Source organism: Marmota flaviventris, chromosome 9 (assembly GCF_047511675.1).
Source record: "Marmota flaviventris isolate mMarFla1 chromosome 9, mMarFla1.hap1, whole genome shotgun sequence".
NCBI classification, from domain to species: Eukaryota; Metazoa; Chordata; class Mammalia; order Rodentia; family Sciuridae; genus Marmota; species Marmota flaviventris.
Window position 1 is genome coordinate 33,486,330 of NC_092506.1, and position 14,802 is coordinate 33,501,131.

Genomic DNA, 14,802 nt, shown 5'->3' on the forward strand with positions numbered 1-14,802 from the left:
GCTCATCTTGAAAAGCTATATTACTAATTTAATTTGTAACATGAGTACAAGACTCAATGATGTCAGTAAGAGTTAAGGTTTTTTTGTTGTTGTTGTTTCGATTTGGTTTTGGAAGTATGAGAATGAAAAATTGTTTAAAAAGAGGTGTAAGATGGAACTGGTTAGGAATATTAGATAATTCTTGATCAATGTGTGATGAAGTCAATTTTTCTCATTTGGTGATTTATAGACTTCATTTCTCTCTAAAGCGCCTACATGAACTGCAGACTGGCAACAGTGTCAGTTAGCCTATGATGACAGTAAATGCTATTTTTTCATTTGAGTTAATACCCTTCCACTATTGCTCATACAACTACTGTATTCTGAAAAGATGGATCATATAGTGGTTGGGGGATTATTGGTGGATGAATGACATTTGTGAAAGATGATGATTATATTAAAAGTTTTGATCTCTCTCTCTCTCTCTCACACACACACACAAACATATGTATAAGTGAACCCAAGAAAATAACATTATTAATGAAATACATTGAAATATTAGCATTCTAAAGTTTAATTTCTGACAATTTATAGAATTATCCCAATATTAACATTCATTTTAAAAACAGTGAATGGCTAAGTTTTATCAGATTTCTGAAAGTGTCGAGTATGTTTCTGTGGTCTCAAATGACAACACAAAGCTCTTCACTGGAATTCCTTCATGGCAGCCTGTTAAAACTATAAATTCTGTGGTGTTGCTCCCAGAAAGTCTCATTCACTAGCTATGTGATGGGAGCTTGAGAATCTGAATTTTGAATTTTGGTTGACTTGCACTTATCAAGCTATTTGGAAGCTGCAGTCAGATTTAAAGCAGTCTTCACTTCTTTAAACCTCAAAGTGATCGCAGTTATTTCCTCTAGGAATGAAATGGAAAGGTTTTATAAAATCTTCATAGATTATGGGGATCAGAGCACTTTGAATTTGTAGTTCTGAAAAATAAAAAGTAACCCCTGTACAAGTCTTACAGTAGATTTAACATTTATAGATTTGAACAATTCATGAGCAGCCTCTAAGGTGATTTTGAAATGACAGGAACTTGAATTACTTTGATGGAGAGGCTGCTGTGTGAGAGTGAATTATTTAGCTACTGAGCAGTGTACACCACACTGTATCCCTATCTTAATGAGTCTTTGTTGTTCTGTACTTGTCACAATAACTTCCATTTAAGATCTGAAATGGACATATATCTTTCAGTTACTTTATATCCATATTTCTATGGGAAAATGTGTTATTGTAAGTATTCTTGAATTTGAATGTAGGTCTTAGAAATGTCAGAATGTATTTTTTCTTGTCCAAATGAAAGTAAATATAGCAAAACTATGTTGTTAATTTGTTTTCTGCTTCCCCATCTCCTTGTTTCTGCTCACTTTTCCTTTATGTGAGCACTTCTTTAATTGCTAAACTCCATTGCTCTATCAGAACAACAAAAAGTAAAGATACTAATCCCTTTTCTCATTGGTTGCTTACTCTTTAGAATGAATTAATGTCTATAAACTGTTTTTAATTAGCATTTGATATATTATACTTTATCTGGTTTCTGAAACAAAATGCCTCCTTTTTTCAAAGGAATTTCTAACTTGAACAATCAGATGGATGTTTTCTTTGTGACTTTTATTAGTCTGAAATTACTCTTAGGTCTATTTCTGTCATTGGATCTAAATCAAGATCTTAGAATTGTATGCCTATGCCCAATACCTTCTAAGGATGAAGAAGTCTCTAATTTCTTTTCAGTTTCTCGTGTTCCCTTTCTTCAATCTTTTTAGTTGGTTATTTAACATTAGCCCAACCATCAAATTGAAAAAACTGCCAATATCCAAATCCATTTTTTTCCCTAGTTGTCATTGAATAAAGCGTTTCAGCTTTTTTATTTAAAACTTTTTTTAGTTCTCAGTGGACTTTTTTAATTTATATGTGGTGCTGAGAATTGAACCCGTTTCCTCACTCAAGCTAGGCAAGAGCTCTACCACTGAGCCACAACCCGAGCCCAGTGCTTCAGCTTTTATCAAAAGCTACTTTTGTTTGATTCCCTTTCTTTCTTACATTAAAAAAAGTTGAAGTATCATACATACATACCACATTGTGTATTTGTACATATGCATATACCTGTGTAATCACTCCTAACACTGAAGCTCAGATGCTACTCCCCAAGGTAAACCACTGTCTTGACCTTTGCAGATTAGTTTTGTTTCTATTTGATTTTCATAAAAATTAAGAATATAAATGGAATCATACACTGTATGCCCTTTTGAGTTTATTCTTTTTATTGATGTGTAGTATCCCAGTGTGTGAACATACTACAGTTTGCCCGTTTTTATGATGATTGACATTTGGGTTGTTTGGTTTGATATATTATGAATGGGCTTGGGGATGTGTCTCAGTAGTAGAGTGCTTGCCCAGCATACTCAAGGCCTCAAGTTTGATCCCCAGCACTGGGAGAGGGAGGGAGGGAGGGAGGGAGGGGGAGAGAGAGATAGAGAGAGAGAGAGACTGATTTTGAATAAAACTGCTATGAATGTTCTTGTACAGGTCTGTTGATGAATATAAGCATCTCATTATGCGGCATATGAATCTATGAGTAAATAGTAAATAATACTACCAGTCTTCCAAAGTGGTTGTATAAATTTATTTTTGACAGCAGTTAAAGAGTGTTCCGATTTCCAATTGCTCTACCTTTTTAAGAGCTTGTTGTCTTTAGTTTTAGCCATAGTGATAGTTTTCTGATAATATCTCTTTCTGGTTTTAATTTGTAGTTTCCTGAAGATCCAGCTTTTTATGTTTTTTTTTTTTTTAAACTCTTCTGATTAATCTTGGTTGTTATCTTAACTAATAGAAAGACATTTAGAAAATTAGTAAAGCAGACTTCTAGGTGTGTCTGTGAGGATGCTTCCAGAGACGATTTGCATGTGGGACAGTAAACTAAGGGAAGATCTTCTCTGAACTTGGGGTGCTATCCAATAGCTTGGGGGCCTAGATAGAACAAAAAGCGGGAAGAGGAGGAAAGCATATTGTGCATGAGATTGATTCTTCTAGAACAGATTGAGGGTTTTTGTTTTTGTTTTGGGTTTTTTTTTTGTTTTTGTTTTAAATGTGTATGTGTGTTTTGGTTGGTTGGTTGTTTTGCTGCTGCCATAAGAGCATCACAGTTCAGCTTCTTTAGCTTTTGAATGTGAACTCCAACTAGCATCTTTTTAAGGAGTTGCCAGGCCTTGAAATGGTGGAGGGGTTCCTAGCTTTTTTGGACTGAGCAGCTCTCCAGATTATAGATAGCCATTATGGGACTATCCAGTCTCTGATTGTGTAAACCAATCTAGTGACTGTTCTTTTATAGCGCACACGCACACACACACACACAAACATACACACTTATTCTATGGGCTATATTCCTCTAGAGAAACCTGACTAATACATTAACAATTTGGATGTCCTCTTTTGTGAAGTCTCTGAATTTTGCTTATTTTTTATTAGGTTATCTTTTTCTCACTGATCTGTTGGACTTCTATATATTTGTATGTGCCTTTGTCAGATATTTATTTAGATATATTCTTCCAACATGTAGATTGCCCTTTTGCTTTTTAAATAGTATTTTTGATGTAATATATGATTTATATAATCCAGTTGATCAGTCATTAGTGTTAGTACTTGTTGTCCTATTTGAGAAATATTAGCCTTACCCCAGTGTAATGAAAATAAATAATCCCTATTTTTTCTAAATGTTTTATCATTTAAAATTATATACAATCCATTTTTTTTCTTTTTTGGCAGCTCTGTGTATACTCAGGGCTGTGTGTATGCTGAACAAATGTTCTATCACTGTGCTACAACTCTAGCCCTCAAAATAATTTTTGTGTATGTTGAGGGTGTGGGACAAGGTGACCGTTTCTTTCTTTCTTTCTTTCTTTTTCTTTTTTTCTAAATAGGTATATGTTGTTGAAACAGCACCAGTTGTTGAAAAGATCATCATTTCTATTAGAGCCTTTTTTGTAAATTAGATAATCTTCAATGTGTGGATCTGTTCCTGGATTCTTTATTCCATTGATTTGTCTGAATTTGCCCAATATAATATCTTAATTACTATCAGTTGATTATAAATCTTGATATCTGAAGTAAGTCTATCAACTTTGCTTTTCTTAATGTTATATTCTGGGTCTTAAGCATTTATTTTACAGTCAGCATTTTATAAAATTTCTACTGAAAATAATTGTCCACTGGAATTTGTAAAATGATTATATTCAATCTATGGGCCACTGAGTACATGGGATTATAGGAACATTTAGTGGTGCCAGCATATATGAAATATCTTTTAATTTTATCCTTTTTATGGTCTGATATTTAAAATTCATAATGAAGAAAATGGTTGGGTTTTGCTTTCTTACTATGGTCTTATAATAATAATTATTGAAGTTGATTGATATAACCTCATTATTTTCAACATATCTTTTTTAGTGAAAATCATTATTTCTCATTAGGTAAAACGTGGTCTCTAGAGTTTTGTTGTTTTTTATTTATTGTTTGTATTTATAAATAACCCTTACCAGGCTGCAAAAGCTCTTTTTTAAGTTTATTATGAGTAGATGTTGAATGTTATCAGCTGCATCATTTGAGATGATCACAGGATTTTTCTTTGTGAATTACTTCTTCTTTTTCTTTTTCTTAACGCTGTTATTTTAAAATCTTTGTATATTAACTTTAATATCTGAATCATTTGTTGGTCTCTTTTTGCAATGTATTTTTTTTTCCTTTTGGTTTTAAAAAATGTGGTTCTATATTATAATTTGTTTTAATTGAAACAGTCATTTATAGTATGCTAATAATCTTTGGTTGAGTTAAATTAAAAATTATAATCTAATGTTTTAAATGAGCAAAGGATTTGAATAGCCCTTTTCCAAAGAAGATATGCAAATGGCCAATAAGCAAATGAAAATGGTGCTCAACATTATTTATTATAATGAAAATGTAAATCAAAACCATCCTGATATGTTACTTTACATTTGCTGGGATGGAAAAAATCAACAAATATAATATCAAGTATTGACAGAGATATGGAGAAATTGGGACCCTTAACATTGCTAGTGAAAACATAAAGTAGCCTGCTTTGGGAAACAGTTTAGCAGTTTAGTAACTCTTTTAGCAAAAAGTTAAACATTTTACAGCAGTACTCTGACCCCACAATTCCATTTCTAGGTTTACACACAAGATAACTGAAAACATATATCCACACAAAACTGGTACTTAAATGTTTATAGCAACATTATTCATAATAGCCCCAATCAACTCAAATGTGTTTTAGCTTATTAATTCAAACAAAAATGTTATAGTCATGCATTGGAATACTATTCTTTCATACAAAGGAATTATATTCTTTTACATACTTCAACATGGATGAACCTGGAGCACATTATTCTAAATGATAGAAGCGAGTCATAAAATGTCACATATTATTTCATTTATATGAAATCTCCAGAATAGGCAAATCTATGGTTGCCACGAGCTGTAAGGAAGAGAAGGAAGTAATGGAGACAGGCTGCTAATGGGTATACTCATTCCTCTTTTTGAGATGACAAAAATGTTCTAAAAATAGGTGATAGTGGTATAACCTTGTGAATATATAAAAAGTCATTGTACACTTCAAAAGGGTGGATTTTGTGTGAATTATGTTTCAATTCAAATACAATTTAAAAGCACTAGAAAAGTTCTAAATGATGTATTCTTTCTGTGAAAATTAAAGGGTCGTGTGTGTTTCTCCAGTGATAATGTATGAACAGGGCCTTATTTTTTCTTAAGGCTGATCTATTTCAATTTTGCCTTCACTCATAGGAGGCAACTTTATTATCATCCTCACTAACATAGCTGATCGTGGAAGGTCTTGAAGTCCAACTTCTGTTTCCTTAACATTATGTGGCTTTCTTTAGTTGCCAACATCTCTGTATCCCAAATTGTTAGCTTTTAATCTGCAGCATTTTTGCTGGGATTCTGGATGTCTTACGCTGCTCAGATGGCAATTAGAGTCAGGTAGTGCCTCAAGGGGAGATTGAAAGCCAAATTAAGGTTCCTGCTTCTCTGCAGTTTGATCCTCACATCCTATCTACCTTGACAGGCAAAAATAACAATCTGTCTCAGCTAAATGGGACTTTGATTTTATACTCAAACCTATTTTCTTGTGGTATGATTTGCCTAGCCCTCTCATACTTTCATAGAAAAGGCCAGGTAAATGTGGAGCTCACCTTATGTTCTTCCCTTCTTACATATGTCCTCTTCCTCAGATCCTGCCTACACTTGGGCCTAATGTCTTTAAACAACTATTTTGATTATTTTATCCAGATTTTGTAGTATATTTTTATTTGTTTTCACAGAGAAGTTTATCCTATTATAAGCTACTCTGTCACAGCTGGCTCAGGAGTCTCTGCTGCCTCCTTTACTTCAATGTTCAGTCATCTCTATGTAACTCTGCTTTTTACTCCTTCCTCATCAGTGGTCTCTTCTCATCATAAGCCTCTCTCCCAACAGGATCATTAACATTGGCCCTCAATCTTGTGTTGTTTCTGTGTTTTTTAAACATGCTTGCCTCTGTGTTCCTCCTATTGCTTCACTACATTGGTTCTCAACTGGGGCAATTTTTCATCCCAGAGGACATTTAACAGTGCCTGAAGACATTTTAATTTATCACTGATAGGAGACTATTGGCATCTAGAAGTGAAGGATGATGCCAAAACCATACAATGCATAAGATAGCTGCCCCCAACAAAGAATTATCTAGCCCTGTCAATATTGGTGAGGTTGATAAACCATAACCTCCTGTTTTGCTGGCCTTTATAGTCAGACTTTTTTCAAAAGAGTTGGCTGATATCCATTTCCATATCTCCCTTTTATATTTAAAAATTTTCCCCAAGTAATATATCACATGATTTTTAAAGGTCAGATAGGGCTACAAAACTTATAAAGAAAACACTATATTCTAGCATGTTGAATTTAATTATATAGTTTTGGCCAGTAGATGTAGATGAAAAAAGTGGTCTTTTCCTAGATTAAAAAAAAATTTAAAAATTGGGAATAAACTCTTTATTTCTTCACTCTTTCTGCACGTAAATTGGATGTTGTTAGAAAATGAACCTCTTTCTTGAGTTACTATTATTCCAGTTTCCTGTTGTTTGCAGTAGAATATAATAATCATTGAGAATCATCATTGATATAGGAATCTTATCTTCAAGACTTCCTGTGTATGAAACCTTCTTTGAGCTCCAATATTATACACGTTTCTCTTGGATAGTTCACAAGTATATCAAATTTAACACAGCAAAGTAGCTTCTTAATTTTTATACCCCACATGTGGATATAGTAGATCCATGTAGGTAGACCCTCATATAACTAGTTTAGGAGTCATTTATAATTCTTCTTCCTTGCTTTTGCCTTTTTTTCTTTTCTTTTTTTTTTTTACTTCTTCAATCTCTTTTTTCCTATTCAATTTCTTAAGTCTACCCATTTCTGTCCATTTACATTGCTACCAGTGTAATTTGTTGAACATTATCTCTTGCCTGCTCAACTAGCCTCTGTCCTTTTCCATTTGGGGCCTCCTTCCGTTCCTTTCTCATAGGATGAGAGTAATCTTAAATTATAAATCAGATCGTGTTACTTTCATGCTTAAAATTGTTCAATGGCTTTCCATTAGAATAAAATTCCCAATTCTTCAAGATCTTGAATGATCTTACCTCTCTCCTGTCTGTTTTTATGTCCTTTACACAGTGCTCCAGCTTTTTCAGTTTCCTATATAATTCTTATATAGTTTTTTAAAAAATTCTTTCAAAACCTAACTTTAATGGCATTTTCCTTAGAAAAGTTGTTCCTGGCTCATCATAAGGAAATGATGCCTCACTCATTGCTCCCTGTCACTGTTCCTGTCATCTTTTTCTACAGAAATTCCTCAGTATATTCATGTATTTGTTTAGTTACTTTACATATGTGTGACATCTGCCTGACTATAAACTTTATGATAGGCATTATGTTCACTATTGAATTTCCTGGACTGAACTCAGGTTTTAGAAAACAGTAGTAGCTCAATAATACTTGTTGAATTAATGAGTGAATTAATGAATGACTCTGAAGTTACCTTTTTTTCTCCAGGTGTTTCTTTAAAATGTTTTATTCTCCAATTTTTTTTTTTTAAATAGCACAATGCACAGTTGTATACAAGTTCATCTGAGTTTAACAATGAACATTTGCCACATTAGCTTTATCTTTTTTATAAGTGTGTATATGTATAGAAATTTGTCTATATCTATTTGTTTAAATATATATTAGTATTAGTAGAAGTGAGCCAATTGAAAGGAAGTTGCAGTTATGATGTTAATTTCTAAATAATTCACTTCACCTTCTGTGAACAAGGTCATCTTCTGTTCGAGCATGATATTAGAAAATTTAATATTAATAGTGATATGGCTCTATGTACATTTGATATGGTTTCATGTCATAGTGATATGTTTTTGTTCCCAAGTTGTGCCATAATATGTTTTTTTTTAATTTTTTTTTTTTTAGTTGTAGGTGGACACAATGCCTTTGTTTTATTTATTTATTTTTATGTGGTGTTAAGGATCAAACCCAGTGCCTCGCACATGCTGGCAAGCACTGTACCACTGAGCCCCACCCCAAGCCCCATAATGTGTTTTTAAAAAGCTTTTTTTTCCTCTTTCACTCCAGGATCCATTTAAGGATTTCATATTGTATTTGATTGTCATTCCTTCTATTTTCTTATAATTTAAAATAGTACTCTTGCTATTCACAATGTTTTTCATTGAATTTATATATTTTTAAATTGTCAAGCTCATTCTCTTGCATAATTCCACTGTGTGTGTGTGTCTGTCTGTTCATAGCTAGATTTAGGTTTGACGTTTTTAGCAAGGCTGGTATATAGCTGATGAAGTACTTGTCATTGTATTATGTTGGAAGGCTACATAATGTTAGTTTAGCCCATTATTTATGCTGCTAAATTTGATCACTTAGTGAATATATATTTGCCCAAACTTGTTCTCTTTGTAATAAGGTACCTACTTTGACACTTTGCAAATATCCTGTTTACCAACAACTTTTCACACACTGAATTGTGACATCTAATCATGGTCCTTCCTGAGTTAATTATTACATTGGTAGTGATTATGTAATTCCCTCTACATTTATTAGCTGCCATTTTTCTATAAAGAACTTTACCATTCCTAACACATACTTCTTTCTTTTCAGTAGATTACATTATTAATTTAATGTATTATCCATTACTATTATTATTTTAGACATATTGTTCCAAATTTGGTCAATGAGAGATCCTTCAATATGGTTCTTATAAGATCTTCCGTAGTCTTAGTTATTTGTTCTCTGGCACAAGACTGTCTGTTTTTCCTGGGGGAGAATGATATTTGGAAACCAAAAATCTGGGTGCTAAATGTGCTGTCATTATTACTACGTTGACATTGTTTTTTTCAGTGGCCTTTTCAAAAGGATTCATAACCAGGATGACATTTTATACAAGCAGGCAGGGATGCAAACAAACACATATGTGTATATGTATTTAAGTAACAATTTTTGATATCTCCAGTTCATCACTAAACTCCCATTCCATATTTGTTGCTTTTTTCTCTTACAGTGAGAATCCTGATTCCCAGCTACTTAATATATTTACTCCTTTATACTGTCTGAAATATACATAAGCTTACAACAACTTACTAAGAAAATTTTAAGATTCACAGACATGTAAACAAATATATGTAGTTTATAATAAGAGAGACAGACATAGTCAAATATAGTATGGTAAGTATAATCAGTGTATGCTTAAGGTTGATGAGTGCCTAGGTGCCAATGAAGACTTATCAGGAGAAGAGATATATTGAATATGTTAGAAGAGAATAAACATTAATAAGCAAAAGATACTGTCCTATGCTGCTGGTATCTAAAATTCTATTATTTTATGGAAAGACAAGTTGTTGAGAAACTTACTAATAAAATTAATGTTGTGAAGTTATATAGTTAGTATAGCTGATTGCCAATGAAAAAAAATAGTAACTAACATTTATTTAAATATTCTTCCACACAGATTACATGATTCATCATGTATAATCCTTAATATCCTTTCTGATATCGGTACTGATATTAAGCTCATTTTATTGATAAGGACACAGATTTATAGAGGCAAAATAACCTCCTGAAAGTCACACAGATAAATGTGGTAGAGCCAGTATACAAACTCTTGCACATTTATTCTAGAAACAATGTTCTTAACTGTACAAAAATGAACAATAATGACCTCAGGAATCCAGAGGAGAAGAAAAAGTTTACCTAATGAGAATAGTAGCAAATTAGGTAGGTGGTGGTTATCCGCAAAAAACACACAATTTCTTCTACTCACACAACATTTTTGATACCACAAATCATTCTCTTGTGGATGTGGACTGTCTTTAAATTCAAATCTGATACTACCTGGAGTTAGTTTCCTTTTCTATAAGTTAGGGCTCAGTCCTACAATACTGACCCTACTTCAGATGCCAATTATAAGTCCAGGTTTCCTGTACCACTGACTGAGTATGTAAGTCAGGGATTCCTAAATCCCCTTCTAGAGTTTGATAATTTGTGAGAATAGCTCACTGAATTCAGGCAAACATTTTACTGATGATTACCAATTTGTTATAAGGGATATTAAAAGGAATACAAATGAGTAGTCAGATGAAGAGGTACATAGGGCAAGATCTCCAGTGCAGGAGGACTTCGGTCCCCATGGAGCTGAGGTTTGCCACTCTCTTCTTAGCCACAGATGCATTAGATACCTGAAAGCTCCTCAAATTTTAGATCTATTTGTCCAAGAGCTATTGTTTTTTTCCCAAAAACTCTTGTAGACCTTAATCTCCACCCCTCTCACTTCTTTTCTAGAGGTTGGAGCATGGAGCAGCAAGTTCCAACTAGTAACGGTCTTTTGGGTGAGCAGCTCCATATCCAGCTATTTAGAGGCCTCATCCAACTCTTAGCATGAAGTCAGTGTGACTGAAAGGGGCTCCTGTCAACCAGTTATTCCAAGAGTTTTAGGAACTTTGTGCCAAGAACAAGGGGACACTTCCTGTTATACCACAAATATCATGAAGAATATTTCAAGCATGGGTATTGGCATAAATAAGTATTGACTGGTCAAAGTTTACTTGAGGGAGAGATCAATATATTTCAACTTACTTAGGAGCATTAGGGAAGATCAGGATGGAATGAGGATGGGAGGGGAGCCATCTGTCCAGATCTTTGAAATAATTGTAAGTAATTTGGCTTGAACTTCTAAAGATCTGTTGGGGTTATGGATTAGTTTAGTAATATGGGAGTCAGCATAACTTAATGATTTAGTTCTTGAACTCCTATCATTTACCATCTTTGTAGTATTGAGCAAGTTACTACCACTGGACTCCTTTTTTCTTATGTATAAATTGAGGATGGCAATAATATCTGCCTTACAGAGGTAGTTTATGTGAAGCCTGATATAGAGTAAGCAAGCACTCAACAACTGTTAAATATTATTGAAGTATTTTAAGAAATTTAATCAGAGAACAATATATAGTAGCCTAGGGTATTAGTTGAGAATGCTCAAAATATAATTGTAAGAGATAAAGGGAAAGGAACGTACAGATGCTAGAAATATTTTAAATAAATTATATTAATATTTTAAATTTATAGAATATTCTAATATTCTAATATCTTAAAAATATGTGGCACTTTGTGCTATTTTATAATATTCATGTGTTCATTATTATATCAGCAGTTAATAGCGGACAACTGTAAGTAACTATAATTTCCAGAACACTCTGACATATTGTTGAATTTGATCATCAGAACCATTTTTTGAGATATTATTACTTCTTTTTTTGTTGTTGTTGTTTGGTACTGGGGGTTGAACTCAGGGGCATTCCACCATTGAGTCACATCCCCAGTCCCTTTTTGTATTTTATTTAGAGACAGGTTCCCACTGAGTTGCTTAGTGACTTACTATTGCTGAGGCTGGCTTTGAACTCTCAATCCTCCTATCTCAGCCTCCCAAGCTGTTGGGATTATTTCCTTTTTATTTAGCCTCTGAATGGTTTAATTTCACAGAAGATCACATAAGTTCACAAAAGGACCAATTTAAAACTTGACTCTCTACAGCTCTTCTAATGGCTTCTCCATTGTATCACAATATATGATAAACCTAATATTAGTACAGCAAAGAACAAATAGGAAAAACTATTTCTTCTTTGAAAGAGTTAATATGTTAAGTGCCTGCCTTAATGCCAGGAAATAAGTGAGACATGGAAGGGAACAGACTAGTTTAACATCTACTAGTTATCTAAATTATAGATAAACTCAGTGATATTTATTTTGTACAATCTCTGGTAGATCAAAATATCTGGTAGCAATAATTAGCCACTTAAAATATTTTTAACAGAAATTAAAATAAGCTCAATAAGCTCTTGCTTTTTGGTACTAAACTGTATTTGTATATTCTGGGTGACTATGAAATATTTTAGAATAGAGCTATTTCTTAAGTGTTTTTGAGTAGTATTGATCGTGAAACTTTTTGAAATTTACATCAGGCCAATGGTGGCAGAGTCTACATAGAACTATGCTTCGTGGTGTTCTGGGAAAAACCTTCCGACTTGTTGGCTATACTATTCAGTATGGCTGTATAGCCCATTGTGCTTTTGAATACGTTGGTGGTGTTGTAATGGTAAGTTTTTTACATTGAAGAATATTCATTTTAAATATATAGTTGTTTTTATTTGGAGGAAAATATGTTCCCCTTCATTTAAATTGAAGATATTTAATGAATAACTTATGAAAGTTAAAACAAAATCTTTTAAAATGTTAGGATAGAAGAGAGTGTTTGTATGGACACTAATATAAATATAAGGGCCTTTAAATGTGTTCTGTATTCTAACAGGCACATAAGGTCTTCTTACTTGACTAATATTATAATAATAATTGTTACCATTTATTGAATGCTATTAACTGTTTCCAAGATATGTTCAATGTTGTTTTCTAATTAACTCATTTAGTCTTTACACTTCTTGGTCTATTTAAATTAAATAGGTCACACAATAAGTAGCAGATAAGGAATTTCAACACAAATTTGTGCAATTTCCAAAACTCCTACTCAGAACTACTGAAGTTAAGTGTCATTAAAACAAATGATTACTCTGCTAATGTCAATTAGAATGTTAAAGCTGTCTCTTCATCCTCTAACAATGCTTGTTCTCAGTATTACATCATCAATCTGTCCAACTGACTGTTCAAATCCTTTGTCATGTAATTGGAAGAATATTTGACTGGCCTGTCAATAGGTTTTTCTTTTGTTGTTGTTGTTATTTTTTTATATTATGTTTGCACCAACAGATTGACAGTCAGAAACCTCAGGTTGAGTTGGAGTTATGTAAATAAATACATTTAACTGAAATTCCTCTCCTTAATTTTTCAAAGTTACCTTGTTTATTCTAGAAGTAGCAAACAAACTTTCATTGTATTCTTTGTTATTTCTGCCTGAGTAGAAAGTTTTGAATCAAAATTTTTATTTACAAAATAAGTAGGGTAGATGGAGATTGTATTTATATTTTTAATAACAGTTTTTATACATTTCAGTTTTGAGACATAAATCAAGATTATTATTTTAAGACATGCAAATATGTAAATCTTTAAAATACATCTCATTATGCCAGTATTTTTCAATAGAAAATATAAATTTGTCCATCAAATGAGTAACCTATTCTCTTTGAAGAGGAAGAAGGATATTGATTAATTGAAAATATGATTATATCATTTAATAAATTACCACCATAGTTACTGGATGATATTTGACAAATAGCAAGAAAGTGAATCATTCATTTATTCATCCAACAAATATGTACTGAGTATCAACTTTATTCTAAACTCTGTTCTTGGCTTTAGTTATGTAGCTGGGAAAATTAGAGACAAGGAAGCTGTCCTCATGGAGCTTACATTGTACAGGGTGGCCAAAATTTGGAAACATGGATAATGTTACTTTGTTCATATATTCTAATGTAATATTAAGAAATAAGTTTTAATATATTTGTGTTTCCAGACTGTGGCCATGCTAGAGTTAAATTTATTTGGGAACCACCAACTTACCAATCATCCCCTAATCTTGAGGAACATTTACTTGATTTTCTTTCTCTAATAAGCCTGCTTAGATGATTTCTTTCAAATTTAAAGAGGTTTTTAACTCAAATTACAAAATTACTTCTCTTTTTTTTAGTGTTCTGGACCATCAATGGAGCCAACAATTCAAAATTCAGATATTGTCTTTGCAGAAAATGTTAGCCGACATTTTTATGGTATCCAAAGGTAAATGTCTGTTATAGATGTATTAAATATACAGTGAGAATACACATACATGTTGTGTTTTTTCTGTAGTTTCTTAGCTTTATCTATAAAAAATATGTTTTGTAAATAATGAAACTAATGACCAGGTAAGTGAAACTTTGAGTCAAATATTTTCTTATTTTGAGAAATTTTAATAGATTCTCTAAACATGATTAGTCTCTCTGGTCACTGTGTCTCCTTACATTATTGTCCACAATAGCTAGCAATTCCTTTTATCACATACATGTAAGCCTAAGTTTACTTTTTTATTGGGTCTTAAAATGTTTTCATTCAACAACTAAAGACTTGTGAACTTTGTTACATATCAAATAAGTGTTCTGGTTAATTATAAAAGCAATTCTGTAGTTCTGTTGATGACAGTCTTATTCTATTTATATAGCT

The 14,802-nt window shown here is 32.5% G+C and overlaps 1 protein-coding gene across 7 annotated transcripts in view; it reads left to right on the top strand.

Annotated features, from left to right (window-relative positions):
* Immp1l (inner mitochondrial membrane peptidase subunit 1) overlaps nt 1-14,802 on the top strand; it is a 76,979-nt gene that overhangs the window by 33,617 nt on the left and 28,560 nt on the right. For 4 of the 7 annotated variants that reach the window (XM_071616319.1, XM_071616320.1, XM_027936701.2 and 1 more), the window contains 2 exons: nt 12,618-12,751; nt 14,294-14,382. In XM_071616319.1, the coding sequence (XP_071472420.1) occupies nt 12,647-12,751; nt 14,294-14,382 (194 nt within the window). In that variant the 5' untranslated portion in view covers nt 12,618-12,646. Of the gene's footprint in view, nt 1-10,941; nt 10,989-12,617; nt 12,752-14,293; nt 14,383-14,802 lie in introns of all 7 variants that reach the window. The other 3 variants (XM_071616317.1, XM_027936700.2, XM_071616318.1) reach the window with 1 other exon arrangement.